The sequence below is a fragment of the Myripristis murdjan genome, chromosome 24 (assembly GCF_902150065.1).
Source record: "Myripristis murdjan chromosome 24, fMyrMur1.1, whole genome shotgun sequence".
Classification (NCBI taxonomy): Eukaryota; Metazoa; Chordata; class Actinopteri; order Holocentriformes; family Holocentridae; genus Myripristis; species Myripristis murdjan.
The window spans coordinates 10,858,644-10,882,180 of record NC_044003.1 but is presented as its reverse complement, the minus strand read 5'-3'; the positions used below and the strand labels follow the sequence as shown (position 1 = coordinate 10,882,180).

Genomic DNA, 23,537 nt, shown 5'->3' with positions numbered 1-23,537 from the left:
ATACATGTGAGCTGAGCTGCATTACGGTGATTACCACTGACTTGCCCTGATCAGGAAGGTCCTGTCAGGATATGAGTGAGTGGATAACATCTGACACCGGTATCCAACCCTGTGACCCAAACAGTAATTCTATGGGCGCTGCGGAGGCCTCCTCTACACACATCTTCAAAAACAGAATTTGCGCGGGGGCTGGGGCGGATTGGGGGTAGGGGTAAGCTCATGAATTCCGGGAGGGTGGGCTCTCAGGCCTGGTGGGTGGAGATGGGGTTGTTGTTGTTTCATTCCTCTAACGTGTTTTTCCTCTTTCCTCATACCCGAGAGTAACCCCCTTGCGAAACGTCCTGGAGTAGATGTGAGATAAGATGTGAAGTTTCTCGGAGAGCATACTATTTTCCAGGCTTGTAATCGATCCGCTCACTGCCCTTCAGCAACTGTAGCTTAAGGTTAGATTGTTGGTGGGCATGCATGCTTCCTCTCTGCAGCGTTTCTTCCCCACTGGTGGACAGTCAGCAGAGTGTAACTTTATTGAGCAAATCACAGATGCAGTTTAGTTAGTGTGAACCCACCTAAACTCAGATTATATCCACCCTTTCTATTTGTAGAACAGAGTTTATACACTTTTTAGGGCAGACATAAATTTTTATGGTTTTGAATTCATAGCATAGCTTACATTACAGGCAGTTCTACCTTGTATGATATGGAGTTAAGCATCTTTGAAATAAATAAATAAATCATATAGATTTATGGCATCCTGGAAATAAATATATTTCTGTCAACTGTTTTCTTTTTTTTTTTTCTTTTTTCTTTTTTTTTATGATGATTAATGACCAGATTTCACAGTTGAGCCACCATTTACGTTGCCACCACACTGCTGTCAGTACCATTTCCCAAAAAGCTGCTGTCACAGGTTTTCTTTTACCTTGTATATTGACAAGTGAGGATCACAAGACTCCACACATCAGTTGTGTAGTTTGTTTTCTGGGTTTTCCAGTCACATTCCAAAGCTCTGAGTTCAGCTCTCCCCTGGTGCCCACTATGGTGATGCTGGGAGGTAGCTGTTCATGTGGAGCGAGAAAAACAAGTTATCCCAGATAGGGACTACACAACACTTAAACCAGAATAAATAATCCATCATTTTTAGCTCTAATGATGTGAAGAAGTAGCATTTTGATTTCAGCTACAGGGTTGATTAAAGACCCAATTAAACTGATTGCATAGCTGATTATTAGCCCACTGGTGCAATGAAGAGATGGGTTTCTCCAATTGAAATTTAAATCAGTTAATTAATTAAAATATCAGGATTCTTTGCAGGTCTGGGGTGAAGCTGCAGCTTGCATAAAAGCTGTGGAAAGACGTGTAGGTGTATCTCTACATGTTTTACTGCAATTGTGCATTACTTTAAGATGTGCAAGATCACTTTACCCTCTTCATTGTGCCACATTTTTTTGCAGTGATGTTTGATATATAGGCCCACCATGGAGCAGGTTTTGCATCAGCCACAAGAATGCTATGGGCTAGCTATTGCTGCCCACGTTACTTTGTAAAACTCATAAAGCACAATGCCCTCTGGACACAGCCCTGCATATCTGTTGATGTACACCTGATAATATGAATAGTTTACAGCGTGCAGACCTGTAAGTCTGCCAACGAGGAATGCTGTGCCTTTATTTATTTATTGGTTGCATTAACCTCATTATGCTCTTATGCTTTCCTTGCTTGCATTATCTCCAGCAGTCTCTACTTGTCTTATTCTCATTTATATCCTATTCTCTGCCGCTGCCACGATCCAATTACCCCACAGGGATAATCATTAAAGTTTCATTTAATCTCATCTAATCTAATCTCAGAGTGAAATAGCCTATGAAACTAAGTAGCCACATCAGACCCTTAACATGCATCTTATTTCCTCACGAATGCAGCCGCAATGCCAATGCACGAGCCTGCCTGTTTGCTTGAATCGCACGGGTTTTGGGTGTGACGGATGTGGCCGGTTGCGAGTGCGATTCCCCACTTCCCTGGAATCGCAGGGAGAGAAATTAGTAGCAAGAAAGCATGTAATTGACAAAGTCACGTGTTCTCACTACGGGAACGGGCACAGCCAGCTAGAGAGCGAATGAGAGCGAAGGAGAGAGAGAGAGAGGGAGAGGGAGAGCGAGAGAGGGAGAGGGAGAGATCTAGCCAACAGAGGTGGTGTGAGTGAGGAAGGGATTGAAGGGAAGAGAGAGACATGACAAAAATATCAAAAGGCAGAAAGCACGCCGTACCATGCGAGCTAAATTGGTGACCGATGGGATCGAGGATGTCGGATTAATGGTGACTATCGCAGCCCGTTTTCGCAGAGGAAGCTTCTCTATTGCAACTTGGGCGCAGAGGGTCCGCGGGGAAACATGGCCGAAGGTTATTCTGCAATTATTTTCTATTTTCTGCTCTTAATTTTTCTATCTGGTCGCACAAGGGGGGCAAGGTGCGCAACGATTATTGTTCTAAACCTCAAAACGACCTGAACCGCCCCTGACGATCATCATATCCAACTATGTTTTGCTGCATTAAGATTATGCATTGTTACGGCGTATAGGCGATTCTGCCCACTAGTAAAGCTAGAGGAACCATGTGTACACCTGCCTTGTGGATCCTATAGCCCACAAGTCCACGTTAGAAATGTACAGGAGATGCACGACGAAAATCCTCCACAAGTTACACGAGCCGAGCATGCTTGTGCATGAATGAGAGGCAATCATGTGTCATAGAAGAGCAAACAACTTTTTTGGGGGAAGGTTTGCGTTGATGCACACTGGATCACTCCACCATGCGCCTCTGATCGCTTGGGTGATCTCGAAAATAGTAGTATAGGAAATTTCTACCGACCCTGAACTTCACATAAGATTTGTAAGTGGAGGGGATTCCCCCCACGCTTCTTGAAGAAGTTTTACGCAACATAGTCCATTAAACTTATGTAAAACCTGTGCGCGCACAGCCAAATAGCCAGACTACGTTGCAAGTTTGAGCCATTAAAGTGTACTAACTGCTTGTATGTGTGCCTCCTGGTTTAGGAGGGCCGGGCAAAGGTGTCGTTGAAGACCCCGCCAAGTCCACCGAGCAAGAGGACCGGACTCGACCTCAGATCCTGTCGGGATCGGGCTTCTGCAAATGGTTCAATGTCCGGATGGGCTTTGGATTTATCTCAATGACCAGCAGCGAAGGGAGCCCCGTCGACCCCCCTCTGGATGTTTTCGTCCACCAAGTAAGTTGACGCCATAAAAAAAGAAGACTTAACATCTGCTTTGCAATGATGTTCTGGGCACTGGGCTCGTCTGGACTTGGGTTTCAAAACGTGGAAAAGTGGCGAGTGATTGCTGAGATCAAGACGGTGCTTTTTATAGTATTAATTTATTTTTAATTTTATTAATCAAAAAAAGGGGGCCTACAGTTTGCAGCCCACATTTAATAGTTTCTTAAACCCCCTCTGCAGGCCCGTTTCTTCTCCAGGCAGCAATCGGTTGTTACAGTTGTATCATCCGGATGGTTTGCATTGTCAAACGTGTTGCTGTGCAGTCACAACGTTGTCCATAGGGTTGAAAAACATGTTAAGTTTCCCCTTAAAGCCACATGAGTCCCATTTCCCCCTCCCTCGTTTCCCTCTGCACTGTGAAGGGAAGGGAAGGGAAGAAATTTCGTGTGGCTATGACACAGTTATAGCCCCAGTTTCACTCTTGGCCTCATGGACAGCACAGCTTGGTTGATATCCAGCCAGCCAACATGTCGGAAAAGATGCAGAAAAAAAGAAGAAAGGGGGGGAAAAAAAAGAAAAGAAAGTAAAACAGTGCACACTCACGGTGACTCATGTGCAGGGGATTACGCGCAGGGAAAGTGAATTTGGGGCCTGTGCTGTTGTTTGTGTCACTTGTTGATGTTGACAGTGTTGTAGAGGAATCGTTTGGGGACGGTAACGGCGGTCGCTTGCATGAACGGACCCTCGGCGTTTGCACTTACTTGAGATGTGAAGCACAGGCCTGACCTGTTTTCTGTGGCATATACAGATTTATTGTGGATCGAGTTCATTTTCGGCGGCCTCATTTCGTCTTATTCTGCAGCAAACAAAGGGCAGTTGATTCCTCCCTTCTTTGAGCTCCTGTCTCTGCCGTTAAATCGCCTTTTTTACGGTCCCATAAAGTGACTTTAAAAGACTCGGGGAGGAACGACAGAGGATGAGGAGAGTCATTTTCACCATTTCATTTGGCACCCTCTCCTAGAGGTGTTTTTATTGTGGGCTTGGATGTTATGCTAAACTAGTGGGAAGGGGGGCGTATTATGGTTGAGATGTAACCACTAGTAAATAAAACGTGTTGGTGATCATCATAAGGCAAATAACCTCCAGTGCCAACAAAAATCAATTAAAGAAACTAAACTAATTCAGAAGTATTATTATAGTAGTGTTAATGTATGCCCCATTATTAATTTATGGCCTTATCTTCATGCAGCATGCATCAGTGGGATACTATGAATTTATTTTATTCAGATTTAACTTATCCTAAAGAAGTGCTGTTATGTAAATAGAAGTGTAGGGAAGCTTGGTTTGTCCTCTGCTGCATCCTTGCGTATAACTTGTGAGTTGGACTGAATTCACTAAATTTATCTTGCACAGCAGTGAAATCCTTTGCAGTGATGAAATGTGTTTTCCTTGATGCTGCTGAGTTTTATCTCCCGGTTCTGCTGTGTTGTTTGGCTGCACTTGCTGTTTTGTTTATATTTCATACTTTCTTTTTGTCTGGAATGTGCTATAATTTACACTCTTCATAAATGTGTGTCATAAAATGGATAAATGTATCTAAATATGGCGGTGTAAAACTGATTCAGTCATAAGCATGGCAGAACACTCTGATAAACACAAACTGTGGTTTTTCAGTGAATTATGTTTAAACAATATGCTGACCTTGACTGCATCTGTCTTCATCACCATGGCAGGGATGTGCATTATGTGATGAGTGGAACTGGCCGTTTGAAAGACATTTTTTTTTTGTCTTTCAGTTCAGTGTGTGTGTGTGTGTGTGTGTGTGTGTGTGTGTGTGTGTGAATGGATGCAGTTTTTCTTCAGCTGATGAAAAGCAATTAGTTAGAAATTAAAGTCAGGAAAATGCACATTTCAACATGAGCAATTCTGGATTTAATGTGTTCATATTGTCACTGTGCTGGGGTGAATACAGTGTGCCCATACACCCAGGCTTGTGAGTTTCCTGCTGGCCAAAGATGTCTGCTTAGCAAGTGAATCAGGCCAGCAGAGGGAAGGTCTAGTCCGGGAAACAGCCTAAAGAGCCGAGCAGAAGTCAAATAAACACTGTCTGTCTCAGCATTTTGTAACCTAGGACCAGAGAGGCAGCTGCCATAAAGGTTTCTGTGGAAACAGTCACCACATCCATGATGTGGTTTGAAAGAATTATTAGCCTAGGTATTTCTATAACAATGAAGATGTAATGCTAAAAATATAGTTGCTATTGATGGCCCTCGGTTGCTTTTCTGAATCACATTTTTACTCCAATTTATATGTAGCATTAGTTGCATTTTGACTGGTTAAAATATTAATTTCTTTGCAACAATTGTTTTAACCAGAACAATAAACTTGGGTAGAATTTAATGGCTACAAGGTCTGAAATCATACGTTTATTTATGTTTACATTTGAATATGGCATCTCATCTATGGCAGGTTCACTCATTCGTAATATTCTTATGTATAATACCAATACACTGTCATATATTTTATTATAGATCAGTGTTTAGTCTGCGTACAGATGAGTGTAGGTATACATTCACAGCAGCTACACGCCCTAGCCTTTTCACAGAAACAAACAGTAGAGATTATGCATAGGCTACATACACATGTATACACACTGTCATGGTGAATGCAAAACACCCCATTCCCTTGCATATATACATGTACGCTCACTCAGTCACTTGTATTCTCTCTCTATCTCCTTCTCTCTCTCTCTCCCTCTCTCTCTCTCCCTCTCTCTCTCCATTACTTGCAAGACTGCTAATATTTGATGTTTATGAGACGCTTAAATTTGAGCTCACTGGCCCAAAAGGCAGTTGAAATTGTGCCTTGTGTTCGAAATGGTGCAAGTGCTTATTTTGTCATGAGGATGAATGTAAAGATGTTTTGGTTTATTCCCTGAATAGTTGGAATGCAAGGGTGTGCACTGATTGCAGCATTTCTTTTTTTTTTCTTTTTTTTTTTTTTGTAATTCAGGGACATGCTAACGTGCAGTCTGCATTGAGAATTTCACGCAGAATTGTGTTATATAGACAGGGAGTGTTGAGAGAGTGTTTGGCTTGGACCAAGGGTCATACACGATTTCTGCATTAATGATACAAGGTTAGCTGTCAGCTGCAATAAAAATAGTGGCAAAATTGGAAATATGGAGATTTGCTTCTGCAGAGCGTTGACCACATGCATGAGAGAGAGAGAGGGAGAGAGAGAGAGAGAGAGAGAGGTAGAATGAAGGGAAAAGGGAAAGAGGGAGCATGAGGACAGGAGAGGGAGAGAGAGGAGGAGTTTTCCTAGGAGAGGGAAAGAGGAGGGATGTGGGAAAAAAATAAGTGGGGGAATGAAAGAGTGGGTGGGGGGTTGTAGTAGTAGAGGAGGAAAACATGAGAGAGAGAGAAAGAGAGCGAGGGAGGGAGGGAGGGAGGTTGGAAAAAGAGGAGCGAGTGGAAGAGCAGGAGGTAAGAGAGGGAGGGAAAAGGAGAGAGAGAGAGAGAGAGAGGGGGAAAGTGTGTGTATGTGTGTGTGTGTGTGTGTGTGTGTGTGTGTGTGTGTGTGAGTCAGCGAGAGGGTCCCCGCCCGACCACGAGTTCTTCCTGGGAGGCCTCTTCATCAGAGCTCCTATCTGATCACTTCCTTTTGGAAGGTGTGTGTGTGTGTTACAGAGAGAGAGAGCGAGAGCGAGAGAGGAACAGAGAGAGAGAGAGAGAGAAAGGGAGAGAGAGAGAGAAAGCGAGAGAGAGAGAGAGAGAGAGAGTAATTAAGCTTCTCCAGCCGCTGTGCCTCTCTACTTAGTGATTCAACACACAGCTCCACTGTTGACCATGATCAACAATGTTAGTATCTCTGTTTGTCAACTCTTTTCTACCTGCACTTTGTATGTGCGTGCGTGCGTGTGTGTGTGTGTGCGCGTAAGTGAACATGTGCGTGTGCGAGCGTGTGTGTGTGTGTGTGTGTGAGTTCCTGCTGGGACATGGGGGGTGCTCTCTCCTCAGGCATTCTTTAAAAAGAGGAATTTCTTTAAAGACAAAAAGGCAGGAGGGTTGGGTGAAGGGGAGGGGGGGTGTGCTTGCCCTTTGTCGGTAATCAGTTTGAAATGTTGAACAGTTTGCTGCTGCTGCTGCTGCTGCTGCTGCTGTTGCCGCTATTCTTCCGAAAACTCCGAGTGTGTTCACTTTTATGGAGCGTGTGTGTGAGCTTTTTAGGTTTCACTTTCTGCTGTTGCCGCCAGGTTGTTGATGTCTACATGCGAAACCTTTGTAAGATGTTTTAGGTTTTGTGTGTGTGTGTGTGTGCGAGTGCGCGCGAGCGAGCACGTGTGCGCAAGAGTGTGTATGTGTGTTTTGTGTAGCGAGGTTAAAGTGGGCCCCTAGTGAGATTAACCTCTGGTCCGTGTCACCGTTTGGCATGCAGGCCCCACCCATCTCTGCCTCCAGATAGCCAGTATCAGGCTTTGTCTCTCCTGCAGCCACACTATCCCACCACCACCCCCTTCCCTTCTGCACATCAAAAAACGCAAAAGAAGAAGAAAGACTAGTCATGTGACTTCCTTTTGAGGAGCTGGCCACATACGGTGGAGATGATTGGTAATTGGAAAGGTGGCGGACTAGTGGAGCAGCGGGGCTAAAAACATGTCGCATTTCACCTGAAAACACAAAGGGAGCGGCTGCAGAGTCGGCTTTGGCTGTTGAGACGGGTGGAAGTTGATTGTTGCTTGTGTTTGCACCTCCTGCACTCGGGCTATTTCATGTATATTTTCAAAAATATGAGCAGATGTTTTTCATTAGTCAGTGGAAACACCCAGCAATAAGGCATTTATTAAGCATAATTCAAACTAATTCAGTGTATACATGAGGCGCTATCCTGCACCTTGTAGAGGTTTGACTACTTGATGAGAAATTTCTAATAATAATAATAAAAAAAAAAAAATAAGTAAAGCAATGATCATCCTTCAGTTCATTCATGTTCTCTTTTTGACAAATTTGATCAGGTACTTTGAGCAAAAAAATCCATGGTAGCATACATAAAAGGATGAAAGTTGTGACGATAATTAACTACTCTTGAATGGAGTCCTTCATACATTAACATTCCATATGTCTCTCATATTTACAAGTGTTTTCCGGGATTTTTTTTTTTTTTTTTTTATTATTGAATTATAGCTGCAAATGTTGCTTAGCATGCGGCTTGAGCGTGATCAAATGAAACAGAAACATGGGAAAGTACGTGTGTGAATATATGTTTGAGGTTTAGTGTTTTTTGTTCGGTAGCACTGTTTGCAATTCATCAGTAATGGGATGGAAATTGAGACCTGATTAACAGGGAAGTTTCATCTATGAGGGCAAAGCATCACGGAAATAAGCTTAGACACAAAAACATGCATTTTGTTAAATATAAGAATCATAAAGCTGAGGTAATTTGTCATGTTTTTACATGTGTTGTAATGAAATTAGTGAATGAACAACAGATAAATAGCTAGAAAATATTTGTTTGGATCAGATTTTGCTTTTGTTAATCAGCTGATGTAAATACGAGCGATCAAATCAATCCATAATCGATCACCTACTTCCATTTCACATTTGTCACTAGTTCTTTATCAGTAATCATGACTAGAATAACCCTGGTGCTCTGTGCCACAATATACGAATAAAAATAGTCATTGGTTGTTGACTTGACACATGTACTGTAATGAAATCTGTTTTAGTTTGTGATTTTAATTATTCAAACTAGATGCAAGAGTAATATCGCAAAGAAAGGTGTAGTGCTTTGCATTTGGAAAGCGCTATAAGAAATGCTACATTTTTTTTTTTTTAGATGAAAGATTATTAACAGAAGTCTATCATTCAGTATTCCTTAAATATGAATGATCCAGGCTGTGCTAGTGTTATTATTTGAATACACTAACATCCTTTTTACTGAATGGCTGTTCCTGAATTCTGTGGGTTTTTTTTTTTTTTTTTTTTTTTTCGTGCTATTAGTTAAACAAACAGAACTGTCCACTTCTGTAAAAGCCATCTTGTTTCTGTTTTGAATCGGTTTGGTTATTAGCAGGGCGTGTGTTTTATCACCAGTCACCTCACCAAGGTTCATTTCCCCTTTCCATGCTGATAAATGCAGCAAGATGATCTAGTGCTTCCTCCCCCAGATCAAATATTTGCCCCAGTCATAATCGGGGGCGTTGGATGTTGTTAATTTGAGGCAGGGGAAACATGAAGGCCCTTAAGTGTTTGATGGGGGTTGGGCGGGGGTCAAGGGTCAGGGCCACTAATGACAACGTGTTGAGGAGGGCTGGGGTGTCAGTGCCATGAGATCGGCTCTGTTGGTGGTTTGAGCCGGCATGCATGTTCCTGTGTGTGTGTGTGTGTGTGCGTGTGTGTTTCTTCCTTCCTCTCACTTTCTCTCTTTCTCTTTCTCGCTCTCTCTCTCTCTCTCTCTCTCTCTCTCTCTCTCTCTCCATCCCCTCCCTCTTTCTTCTTTGGTTTATATGCGTCCTGTTGGGTTACGTCCATCTGAGCTGATCTGGCCCAGCTTTGTCCACTTAGCATTTCCTGTGTGTAAAAAGCTACTTAATGGCACCACGCCACATGGTGAACGCCATCTCCTCCCTCACCCCCTATACAACCCCCCCCACCCCCCACACCCCCCCCTTCCATTCCCCGCATGCATGCATCCACACACCCACTCAGCAGCGACTCTTAATACACACACATGGGCATACACTCCACCGCGTGGGCCACCTCTGATTGAAAGCATCCCATAATGAGCTGTTCCGCAGCCGGTGGTCGCCACGGAGAGGCTGGAGGATGGCGGGTATCCTCTCTGCTTTCCCATCCCCTCACGTTACAGTTTCCTGTATTGATTGCCGGGGCCTGGTGATGACGAGGGCCTGGCTGATGAAAAGGAGGGCTATTTCTATCCAGGATGTTGGAGTCCGTATTGATCGCTGGCTCCTTCCTACACACACACACACACACACACACACACACACGTACATACATACATACGCGCTCGCACACACATGTGCTCCCAGAAATGCACACGTAGACCTACAGAGATATTTGTTACATATCACGAGCTCATACGTGCAGTCAGGCCATTTTAGAATATGCCGGGCTCCATTTCGGTGGCTCCATTACTTCCATTTTTAGCGGCCCTCCTCCTGATCTTTGACGCGGGGCAGGACGGCAGCCGATGGTGGTGCCTCCCGGGCCGGGCGTGAGTGAAAGGGGCAGAGCGCTGGTGTGGTCCTCCAGTCGGGCAGGGGGTGGTGGTGGGATGGCTACACCGCTGACCCCCGGATTTCTGCCGCTGACCTGTGGGGCTCCTGATCAAATGGGGGTTTTGTTCCTGGGCTCCCCCACCACCACCCCACCCCAGTACAGCCGCTGATCAGGAGTTGCTCCTCCATTGGAGCTGAACAGAATGCGCTGGAGGCATTTCCATTACCCCCCCCACCCCCACCCCCCTTCCCCAACTCCCTCCCTCTACACCCGACCCACCCACCCCCCACTCCAGGCCACTCCTCCATTTTGTGTTCTCCCTCTCTCCCTCTCTCTCTCCCTGGCTCTCCCTGCCCTTTCCTGACCTCTGTGCGTAAACTGAAACCGGTCAGGACACCCGCCAGGTCACTCGAGAGGAGGCGACTCGGGTTACCGGTTCTGATTTGTGAAGGTTTTTTTTTTTTTTCTTTTTTTTTTTTTTTTTCACACGCATACATACGCTAATGCACAGGCAGGCATGCACTCACATACACTCATGTAAACCCACACGGGCTCTCGCACACACATACACACACACACACACACACTCTAAATCCACATGGTACGTTTCATTACGTAATCGTGGAGCGACTGAGTTGTTACAAGCCCATGCTTCAGAAACAGAAATCAAACTAACTCATCTGAGATGTGAGACATGAACGTGCAAGGTGATACCAGAAATGATCAGGGCTGAAACCACACAGCAGTTTGAAGGAGATGCATGTGTTTTCCTGTATTTCTGCAGAACAAAAGGAGTTGTGTGATTTCCTCACTGGTGCATTGTGGGCATTGAGGGTAGGAGAGGGGGGTGGGGTACTGAGCCAAACCACTCAACTTTGACCTGGAGAGACAAGCTGCCTGCCGACTGAAGACAGAGGAGGAACAGGGAAGGCTCACGGGCTACATAGTCCAGAGAGCAATCAATGATTATTCATCATTATTCACAATATATTTTCGGAATTTAATATTTATTCTCAAACTACAGATTTTTGCTCAGGGAAATGCCTCTCAGTCTTTTGAATGGTCCAGTGATGTTTAACATAAAATCAATTGGCATATTAATTAGAATGTGTATGGTTCAATTCGGTTAAGGCTCCATGAACTCATTATTTAATCAAATTAGAAAGCCAGCTTTTATATCTGCAGGATAGTTGACAGAGAAGCGGCTCTGTGTCTGAGAACGTAAATGCCTTGTCCTGCTGTTATTCTGAGCACACCTCCCGTCCAGGTGAAATTAGTTGATTTAGCAATAAATTATTGAGTCTTGAATCTTGATATTTATGATCTTATTGCAGCACAGCCACAGGAGATTGATCCTTACGTTGCATTAAAATCACAAGCTCAGTTTGTGACTCACCCCATTGTCCTTCCTGTCTTATTCCCACTCTTACATCTGTTGTGTGCAATCCTTGCTTTCCCCCGCTCCTATTTCCTGATTCTTGCCTTTTCCTTAAAGCCAAATCCAATACCAAAATGCCCGAAATGGATGAGCCCTCCATCCTATCGACTGGCTACAAGCCGGCCTGGGCTATCACCCACGCTAACTGGAGGGAGAAAATCGACAAATGCATTCATGAATGAACGGGTGAATGAATTAATGGCGAAAGGCTTGTATGGAATATTGCAGCACTTGTGATTTCCCTTCCCTGTGAAATGTGGAAAGGTAAAGAGTGTTTGAAAAAGATTGCAGCATGTGGAAGTCTTTGGACCGGCTTCAAAGAAATTGTTTTATTTCAGCACCAAGGCACAGTTGCTCTGCTTATTAGGTTTTATTAATTAGCCATTTCTGGGGGAAAATCCAACCATTTTTGATTAAGGTTATTTTCAAAGTTGAGTAAAGCTTAATTTCCCATTTGTGATGACATTATTTGGCTTTCTTTCATATCTTTTGCAGCCTTTTGAATAACAATTCATACTCCATTATGTTATGAAGATTTAGATAAACACTACATGTTATTGGAAATGCATACACAAATGTATTAGAGTGTAAAGATAACTTTAAAATTATTGAAAATATATCCACGTTCAAGATTGATCAAAAACACTGCCACATATATCTTTCTTTTCAAGTTTATTCAACAAATCAAAATAGCACAAGAAAGATCCCTCTAATTGTCCCGGTGTATTCAATATATTTCACAGCCTTTGAAAAGCTGTTTTTCAACAGCAAAATCTTATTCATATAATTGTAAATTAAATAATTTAAATTAGCTTATTCTTTTCAGCATTTTGGGTTTAAAGGTTTAAGCAGTTATGCAGATAGTTTTAAAGGGTCTTATTTGTGCTTTTTTGCACAGCTGTTATTGGCCTGTGAATAGATGTAAAGCTTAAGGAAGAGAGACAAGTTTAAGAACTAAAATATAGAAAACTGTAATGTATGAAATAACCAAGTTTTAGGTTAACCCCAAGCTTTGATTAGTTTAATATGAACTTGTGATATTTTTTCCTATGATATCTCTAAAGGCTGTAATAGTATAGAATTGTGTTGATGTTTGTGCTCCACTTTAATACAATCTATTGAGAAAGAATCCTGATTGGAAAAATTGCCTTTTAAAATTTATTTGGAAGCATTTTGCAGTATCTGTCTATTTTAGGCAAAATACTCCATGATTTTTTTTTATGCTGCCAGTCAAGCTATTTTCATTCTCAAATTCAAAAAGAATACCACCACATGGATTAGCAAATGTATTACTTTAATGCATATATTACTCTTTTAATTTTTGATTTATTGTTTTTTTCAGAATAAATAAAAAGAAAGAAAGTTTTCCCATGAAATAGGTTGAAATCTAGCACAGCTTTTTACAAGTTGATTCTCATCAAATTAGTTTTTCAGAGGCGTAAAATAAATCAGGAACTGCCTTTTGCTAATTTGTTCATTCACACCTCATCCCTATTTTATGTCATTCTTTCTCATTTGTGTTCATTTTATTCTGTTGTTGCGGTGACGAAATCCCAGTGCAGTGAGTGTGAACCCTATTCTTGGTTTGCAATTAAATCTCGTGGATCAATTGTATTTTATTTATTTATTTATTTTTTTACGCTTTAACACTTTTTTTTATTCTTCATTAGACATTTTTTCTTTGCTTTCCTTTCAAACCCACAAATAGATTAGACACCTTTTGCCTCTTGTTACACAGATGCGTGTGGAGAGGTGCTGTTGAACACGTTTTCTCCTCTGCCTCTCTTAGTTTCACTGTTCTGTCTTCGAGGGCATTTGATTTCCTATTGTCAGTGGCTCCTTTCTCTCCTTCTATCTCCTACACATCTGTCTTGTCAGGAGGTGCTGCATTTACAGAACCCTGTGTGTTATTTATAGGCCTCGATGTATAGTAGGTAGTAGGTCTGCTCTGCACACTGTGCGTACTCGTGTGGGTGTGTGTTTACCTCTGCCGAGATCGGCTGGGCTTGGTGCAATCCATGAAGGTCATGGATACAGTACCTATCAGCCGTTCGTTCTGTACGATCAACAAGACATAAATCATTGTCCAGTGGTTATGTAGTAACCAAATCAATAATTCCGATCATGCAGATAAGATGGATGGTGGTTGCGTTGAGGGAAATGATTGCATGGGTGCGACACACTCTTCTTTCCCCCCCACAGAAAGAATAGGAAATGGTGCCTCTGTGATAAGTAGATAGGGGGAGTGAGGCAAGGACGCACTCTGAGAGAGATAAGCCCCTCTGTGCTGTGACCGTCATGGCAGTTGGTACAAGCCACTTAAAGTCTATTCACCATGTTTGAAATGACGTCTTCGTCTTGCTGCGTTTGGCACGTGGTGCCAGACGAATGTGCTATTGGAGGTTGAATGTGTTTGGAACTGTCACCGGATGAAGGTCGGGTCAGGTGTCACGCGCTGGCAGTAAATTTTCACGAGTGTTGATTTTTCAGCGACAATTTTTTGGAGTTGAGGAGCTGCTATTCCTCTCACGGAGCTGGTATACGACTGGTAGCTTGGTTGGGTGTGGACTTGCATCAGGCAAACTCTGGCATTGTGTTGATTGTTCCTTTGGAGTTAAATTAACACATTATCTTTGCCATGCAGATGAAAGGTAGAGCTTGTGATTGAAATTCAGCCTTTGGTGCTAATTGGAAAGATAAACTTATCTTTCAACTGAACTTGCAAGCTTGAGGCAGTAGCTGTCACCGTTCACTTGCCTATTATTGCCTAGTTTTTCTGCACACCATCAAGTATTTTTTTTCTCAGTTTACAGTAACATCCAGCAATGCCACAACCTAATTCCAATTAGTGGATAAAAAAACAGCCTCCATTGCCAGTCAAGATTTTATACAGTTAGACACCAACATGTCTTTAGTGTGCTTTAAAGTCTCTAAAGATGACCAGTTGTCTCTTTAATAAAGAAATAACAGCAGTCCCAAATCATATGTGTCACTCTGATAGGCTCCTAATGACTAGTTCAACATTATTCAAGGTCATTTGGACACCCTGAAGATAATGAGAATATTTCAGGTATGGATTTTGACTTATTGCAAGGCACATATCAAACTGAGTTCTTAGAAGCCTTGATAAAAATGAAATCCCCCATCAGGAGGTCTGTACCTTATTATCAAGCCAACTCCACAGAGACAGGTGTACTTTAATGATATGATGGAGCGAAAATGAGCTTTAAATAGGTGCAATTTCAAGCTGAAAACTTGCTTGGAGCCCACAACAAACTGGGGCCTCCCCTGACTCCCATTATACAGACATTTTTTTTTATATATATATATTTTAGGCATTATGAAGATTCATTTCTTTAACAGGCATTATCAAGAGGTTGGCGTTTTTAAATGGGTTGTTTCTTCCTCTTTTTTTTCTTCTTCACAGAGTAAATTGGTGATGGAGGGCTTCCGCAGCTTAAAGGAGGGCGAGCAGGTGGAGTTCACCTATAAGAAGTCCTCTAAGGGCCTGGAGTCCCTGCGGGTAACGGGGCCTGGTGGAGGACCCTGCGCAGGCAGCGAGAGGAGACCCAAAGGGAAGGTCCCGCTCCAGAAACGCAAACCAAAGGGAGACCGGTGAGTGTCGGCGCCAAGTGTGGCCGGATCGCATGTTCATGAATAATAAGATGAAGGTTGAAAAGATGCTGCATGTTTTTTTTTTTTTTTTGTTTGTTTTTTTTGTGTTTATTGTGCCACTTCTGTCAGATGGATTCACGTCTGCACATCAGCACGTTTCATCAGACAACACCTGAGTGGAATTGAGTATTGGCATGATGCTTTCAGACAACAATACTACACATAGACATAAGTTATATAGACATTTTACTGCAGTGAGGTATTTCTGAGTGGGCAGAGATTATAGATTCAATCTATTCAATCTGCCCAAGTACATGCCTGTTGCCATGGTTATTCTGCACCATAATAAGGAATTGAATAGGGCACTTTGCCTGCCATTGCCACAGTATTTTAAGTCAATTTGCTAGCTTTTACATTAGAGACCGCATTAGCACAGGGATGGATTGGGCTTATATGCATTTCAATGCACTATGCAGCAGTAGCTCAATCAATTGCTTTGTCCTCAGTAAAATCCTGAAGGGTTCTTTGCTAAAATCTGTCAGAAGGAGCCATATGGAGCTGCTTGAAAATGCCTGATGGTTGGAGCAGAGGAGGCTGTGTTCCCTGTCTTTCTCCTGCTGCACGCAGACACAGAATGCCTTCATTTCATGTATGGCAAACCCTGACAAGGCGTGCTCCCGAGTGGCGTGTATACTGCATCTGCGTATGTTGCACGAAGGCATTGCATGGCTCTGCGGTTACATTAACAGTAGAGGGTTCAACTGTTACCACACTTGACGTCGCCTCTTCAGTGTACGAGCTGCTTGTGTTGCACGGACCGCAGCTCCTTTTCTGCGGCAACCCCTTTGCCATCCAGCATCTTAAGGTGTGAAAATAAATCCCTTCTTTGCGAAAAGGGGAAACCGTATCTGCGAGAGAACACACCCCTGATTGTTTTACACACTTGAATTATTCAGTTTATTTTGGATAATTGATCCAATGTTAGGTCAACTGTCTCCACCTTCTACTAAGGTGGCATGGTTGTATTCAGAGATGGCAGGTACTTCCCTGTGATGTCATCGCTGTCTTTGTGAGCGTGCTCAGTGTGAGTGGCTCCTGTGGCTGTTATGCTGTCCTGACCCCTACTGGTCACAGCGTTATGTAACCAACCATTGTGCAGCCCAGTCCCCCTTCCAAATGTTCATCAGCTGCAAAGGAGAGAAAATGTGTTGCAACCTCGCAGCTCTCCCAAGGTGTTTGATTTAAGTAGTTCACTGAAATATTCAGCTGCTTGTGGTGAACAATTAATGAAGAAACTTTAATTATAAAACCAGCGCATTTGGGCTCACACAGACTGTTCATCACAGCTTGATGAAGGCTGTTACATGAAGCATATTGAGTTTGTAATTAAACTACTTTCATGAATACTTCATCAGTTGTAGCTGATTTTTTTTTCCCCTGTTAGTCATCATCAGTGCTCGGTGTTAAAAATTCACCGCTTCCCTACAGCAAAATGTCTGCGAGGCGCGCTAGTCTGATATGATGTTAAAAACGATACGCACGGCAACTTAGCAGGCAACACTGGTGGATGTGTTCTGTTGATTGCACATTAAATTTTAATTTTAATTTAATTTTTCAGTCTGTGTCTCACTTTGTTTTTATGAGAGCATCGGCAACAGTGGTCGTTCCAAAAGCTTGCTCACCGCCTCACAGCCTTTGACACTGGTTTAACTGAGTTTAAGAGAATGAAACAATTATAAAAATAAAGATTAAGTAATGTGTGGCCTGTAACATACTCACTTTAGTGTGTGACTTCAAATACAGTTAAAGAGTAAGACAAAATTAATCGGAAAATAATGAATTCTTGTTTATCCCTTTGACTTTGATTTATTTTTTTTTGTTTGCACAGTATTTTACACCACTGTTTGCATAATTCTATTTTAGGACATAATCTAGTTTTTAAAGGCACTTTAATAGGTTCTATTCCTTTCACAAGCACCGGCTGTAAGACAGTGGTAAGTCATTTGGTTGTGAGGCTGTATACTTGTTAATAGCATCCTACATCCTTCATAGTTATTGCGTACTGCCAAGGCTACAGGCTACATGGGTATGTATGAAAAATAAATAAATAAAACAAAAAACTCCAGCAATTTAACTATGATAATATAAAATAATTTTTCAAAGATGCCAAAGAAATTGGCATTGATATGTAGTAAACATGGACCCAGGTCAATTCCATTTCATTTTTAATTCCAGCTCAGCAAGTGTGGTTACTGTAAATTGGATGGAGAGTATGAACCTTTAATGCTCCCTGCAGATGAATCAGTGGCTCCTCAGAGGCAATTAAGATGGAGCTGAAACGGACGTTGGCGTTCCTCAGCAAAAAAAAAAAAAAAGCCTTCATGGTTTTTCTTCTCGTGCGCAGCTTGCAGTTTGCTAACGCGTCCTGTTTGTGCTTATGCTGGAATTTATTGTCACTGCTGTTGTTTGCCTCAGTGGCCATCAAATTGGTCCCACCTCGGGACAATAAGCACCATGACATTGAGCCATTGTCACATGATGATGAGCTGCTCGTTCTTGCAGCTCCAAGATGGGAGTGGAAACAAAAAAAAAAACAGTAGTTGAGCCATATCATTCAATCACAGTCAGCATGCAGCACACTGGTGTGTTTTATTGGTTTGCATGAAATCTGAGAGACTTTTATGATGCACCTGAATTCGACTCAGGTGTTGCTCAGAGGCAATGCTCAGTTGACCAACAGTAAGAAGGCAAAACCCTGAATAGTTACACACTAAAGGCTTCAAACTACAAAAAAGGAGATATAAAAGGCTGAGATAGCAGAAGACATCTGTGCAAAAACAACTGATGACATCCTGATGGGCCTGTTTGCTGCCTCTGTCTTTACTTTTTTTTTTTTTAACTCTCTTGTTATTTGAGCATTTTTTGCATACTGTGTAATGAAATTCAATCATATTGTCACATTGGTATGCCACCTACCTTGACACTCACATGTGAGCTTGAGCAATTCTGTGTGTCATACTCCCATCTAGTGGTGAAAGCCAGTTGGTGCTGCTCTCCAGCTCAGTCATGTGGTGTTTAGTGTGATGAAACATAGGAGAATAATGTATATAATGGCTAACACTTGGGAATAAATTCACTATGCCACTCCTCATAGAGTAAGGCTAAGTAAAAGTTATATTAAGATATTTATGAGCTTTTATCGATATCATAATCACATGTAAGAAAGAAAGAGGAAAGATATATTTCTCCCATTGCGATTGAATTGAATTATACTGCAGTCACTTTGATCTCGTTCAGTTTTAGCTTTCACCTCATTCAGTTTGTTAGATCTCGTATCTCATTTTTAGAGGTTGCTCTAGCTCATACACTGTTTGCACATGGTCACATTTCCTCTCCTTGCCTCCTCTGTCCTGTGTAGCTGTTATAACTGTGGAGGTCTGGATCACCATGCCAAGGAGTGTGGCCTGCCCCCCCAGCCAAAGAAATGCCACTACTGCCAGAGCATCACGCACATGGTGGCTCAGTGTCCCCACAAGGCGCTGGCGCCTGCCACAGGCTCTCAGGACCAACATGCCTCTACCTCGGCCTCCAGCCCCGCGACCGGGCCCTACCTCTACCCGCCAGAGGAGGAGGAGCGCTCTGGCTCATCTCCCCTGGAAGGCTCCTCCTCCTCCCCAGAGGAGCCCCACACGCATCACGGCCCCCGGACCCAGAGGTGGAGGAAATCCTGAAAGAAACAGCCCATTGAGGTGTACCCTTCACCGCTAACCCCGGACCCTCCTGTCTCCCTCAACCAAGGATACCTGAAGCCCCCCTCATCTACCTCACACCTGTGAAAATATGGGAGGTCTTAATTTCTTTACTTTTTTTGTTATTTTTTCTGTCTTGTTTTTTTTTTTTTTTTTTGTTTGTTTGGTTTTCTTTTTTTCTTTTTCTTTTTTTTCTTTTTTTTCTTTTTTTTACCAGCGCAGCTATGGCAACGATCAATGGGGTACGGACGTGCGTGAATGTGTGTGACTGACTGACTTGCAGTCATCTGGTGCAGCTATGGCAACCACCGCTGGAATAGTGACTGCAGGGAATGACTGTGTTTCTTGTTTCAATCAGTGCAGCTCAAGAGTGAAACAACGTGGTATGAATCTTGGTTTGATAATTGTTCCTTTTTTTTTTTTTTTTTTTTTCTTTTCCCACCTGGACCTAAGTGTCGGCTGTTTTGAGTGCTCTTTCCTCACACTTGTTGTCTGTCGTTGTAGGGCCGACTGGATTTAAAGCCACAAATTTATATTCCGTAGGCCTGATCATTCTGCAAATCACGATGCATATTTTCCAGCACATAGCTCAACGTAAGAAGGATTAGATGAAGACTTCCAAAAGCCGAAGATCCTTTAGGCAACAGCAAATTCAGAACCAAAGGGTTGTTAGATTGGCCTGCTCATTTTTGGTAGGGAGAATTTTTTACGGATTCCAGAGGGAAAGGTTAACAGAAGGTGAGCTGCTAAACAGATTCACTGCAATCTTGATGGCCACAAAACACTCATGCCCACTGCATCCCTCTCTCTTACATAAAACAGACTGGACCAACTGATTGTTGCTAAACATGAGTGTGTGTGTGTGCGCGCGTGTGTGTATGTGTACGTGTGCGTGCATTTGCAAGAATGACAGGGAGAAAGCGAGAGAGAGCATTATTAGTGTGTGTGTGTGTGTGTGTGGCGCATGCGTGCATGCTGTGAATGAAAGACAAACAACAGTGGCAGATAACAAAATATTAGAGCACCTCCTCTCTGGGTGCAAGTCGACACTATTAACCTTTCTGTTTCCTATAATCATAGATAGAAATGCTTTAGATAAGAAATCATATTATCCAGCTAGATCATAGTTTAGATCCAAGATAATAAATTGACCAGTATTTCCGTGGACTATTAGCATATAGACTTCCATTTTGGTTGTTACATAATTAGTTGAAAATAACATTGCAGTTTATAAGTCACACTATAAGTCATTAATATATGTGTAAAGCTACAAGATATAATTGAAATTCTATTAACTTTAAGTAATGCATATATAAGAAGTTAGTTCTGACATATAGGTGAATAGCCCTGTATATTGCATGGGATATTTTGGTGTCATGCAAAAAAAAAAAAAAAAAAAATAGGCGTCAAGTTGAAGCACCCATTACACTCTCTCTCCGTTTTGACCGTTTTCCATCAGCGACACCCCCCACGCCGACTCTGCTCATTCTTCATTTGACCCCGCGCCCCCACTCTCTCTTCCGTAAGTTTTACCGGTCAGCCGCCGTTGACACAGCACAAAGACCCAACTTGTTTCGGTGTCGCCGCAGTCCCATCGCAGTGACGCCCGGTCCGGCCCGTCAGACACCGCGAGTATCAGGACAGCTGCTCCTATCCATGACTCACCCGTTCTTTCTGTTGGGGATGAATGTCAACCTGCTCGCGCTCTCTAGTATCCCAGCTGTGTTCAGATCTTACCACCTGTTCCTCTTCCATCTGTGCCTACCATGTGTTAGCGAGCACCAGCCAGTTTTAATGCGCTGTCCTCCTCGGGACGCCACTGTCACTGCTGCTTGTGCTTCAAACTGATTCACTGAGAGAGAGAGAGAAAGAAAGAGGGAGAGAGAAAGAGAGAGAGAGAGAGAGAGAGAGAAAGTGCTGCTTTTGGTATAACTTGAATCCCAAGCATGGCTTTAGTGGCGCTTATTTGTGACCTAACAACTCTTCTCTGACCATATTGAATGTGAAAAGAGCTTATCTGAAGTTGACTCCTCACAAAGTTCAAGTTGGGTCGCTTTGGAGTTGTATCTTAATGTTCTGACAAATCAAATGACTTTGTATGACGATATCAAACTAGCCTGTGTGTTTTTAAAAGCTCTATTAGTAGACAACCAACTTTTTTTGGTATATTTCTATACCAAAGAGTTTGGCTTTATTTTTTTGAAGGCATTTAAAGTAAGATTTGCTGAAGTGCTTGCTATACCTGCTCTTTCGGAATAAGAGGGACTTATCGCTGAAAGTGCAACACTGCGGTTGTTTTTTTATGTACAGCTTTTTGAATGTGTGCGTGCGTTAAAATCAAATCTCAACAATGCACCATGACAGAGAGTACAAACAAAAAAAAAAAAAAAAAAAAAAAAAAAAAAAGTGAATGACCAAACCACATAAGGAGCACAGCCCATGCTCAAATTCTCTATGGAAATAATAACATCTTTTTGTATGATGTATTTTTACATTTCTACCCACAATTCCTCTCAGGATGATGAACTGTTCTCAGGGAATTAACCAAAAAAGTGTATTTTATTCTTTTGGGAATCATCCACCGACTGACTCAACAAACTCTGATCAGCAATGTTGAAAGGACGTATGTAACCGATTCATGTACTGATATTAGCAACTACCTCTTGAGTTATACATAGTTGTGCATTTCTTTTTGTTTTGTATATTTTTTGATGAGCTTGTATGATTAACTGTAGGTCTCTATTGTACTGAGGTGTTGTGTGTGAAGTTCCCTAGTGTTGCCACAGACTCCCTGGTCTTACTTCCCAGATTTGATGAGTTACTTTTTTTTTTTTTTTTTTTCCTTTACTGCAAAAACTCTTCCTTTTTGTTTACAGCAAAAGCCTACCTCATACACACTGTTCCTCCATGAACCCCTTACCTCCTCCCAGACCCCCTTACCTCCTTCATGCAGTTTGTTACTTGCCACCGGTCGCACTAGAGTCACATGGCATTTACAACCAATCACAGCCCTGAAATGGCTCATCACTTGTGACTCCAAATAGATCTTACAATCAGAGCCCGTTTTCGAAGGCTTGACCCCAAGTTTGGAGAATGGGCGTGTTTGTCTCACACATCCAGGGTGAAGAATGTCTCGCCAGCGACGTGTTTGTCAGCACACGGGCATCACCGAGCTGCAGACAGCCAGTTTATTTACCTCAGTTTGTTGGGCTAGCTATAGACATATTGTTGAATATGGGAAAAAAAAAATTTACATTTCCGTATGAACACATTTTCAGAAGACATGGACTGTTGTTTTTAGTTTGTAAGTATTTTATCATAACCATTTTTGTAACCACTTGATATCGCAGGCTTGAGGTGGACAAGAATAGGATTGTACTACGCATACGCACAAGGAGTGCCTATCTATATGTTTTGTTTGTCTGACCCTATTACCAAATAGATATTTTCCTCTCTTCGGGCTCCACGGTAATGGCCTTTGTCAGCCATTTTGACAACCTCAGATAATCAGAAGTTGTGTGGTCTGGAGACGATGCCCCTTCTTGTTGCGAACTACATTTGTAGTTTTGAGTGGCATTATTAACACTTAACATGAAATGAGTAGATTTTGTACTAATAGTGACATTGCATAGAGGTCATTCTAAAAAAAAAAAAAAATGTTTATGAAGATGAATATTGTTATCAGTACTTTTTCCTTTTAAAAAAAAAAAAAAAAAAAAAACCCTGAAACTAACTCATGAGATTAAAGATTGATTTTGGATATGACCGCAGTATTACAGTTAACACTCAGCTGAGAGAGTCACTATGTTGCAGTGGGCCTACGTATGGAACTAAATACCTGTTTATGCCAGTTATGAACAAAATACATGACCACGGTTAAAGATAGTGATATTATTGTTGTTAGTAGCTTTATATTTTCTTCCAATCAATGTAACTACTGATTGATCTCTTGTTTATCGTCCCGTTCAGTATTTGACTCAGCCAAGAACACCTCTCATACAGCATTAGTGATTGTACAAGGAAAATGATCTCCTTCGAGGTAGTAATAATCAAATGGTTACATGAGAGACTTGTCAAGGCGGCATGTAGGATCACAGATTGTGCCAGCGAAATTAAGGTCGTGCCACGGCGTTTCAAATCAAGGCTGATGAAGTCCTCACAGACGTCATCATAAGATCGCTATTATTGTTCAAGGCTGAATCTTTGTGATCCTGAATGTGGCCAGAAGTCTCTCAGCAGAAGGCTCACTGCTCAGTTTTGAG

At 42.3% G+C, this 23,537-nt stretch overlaps 1 protein-coding gene across 1 annotated transcript; it reads left to right on the top strand.

Moving 5' to 3' along the window:
- Positions 1-2,345: 2,345 nt before the first annotated feature.
- lin28b (lin-28 homolog B (C. elegans)) lies at positions 2,346-19,257 on the top strand. Its single transcript, XM_030047440.1, has 4 exons — positions 2,346-2,397; positions 3,051-3,241; positions 15,339-15,526; positions 18,945-19,257. The coding sequence occupies exons 1-4, from the start codon at positions 2,388-2,390 to the stop codon at positions 19,255-19,257; spliced, it is 702 nt and encodes a 233-aa protein (XP_029903300.1). The 5' UTR covers positions 2,346-2,387.
- The last annotated feature ends 4,280 nt before the right edge of the window (positions 19,258-23,537 follow it).

What these genes read in the sequence shown, in the direction of transcription:
- lin28b (XM_030047440.1), top strand. An exon ending in TGGATGTTTTCGTCCACCAA is followed by an intron (nt 3,242 to 15,338) that starts GTAAGTTGACGC and finishes TCTTCTTCACAG; the next exon opens with AGTAAATTGGTGATGGAGGG. An exon ending in CGCAAACCAAAGGGAGACCG is followed by an intron (nt 15,527 to 18,944) that starts GTGAGTGTCGGC and finishes TGTCCTGTGTAG; the next exon opens with CTGTTATAACTGTGGAGGTC.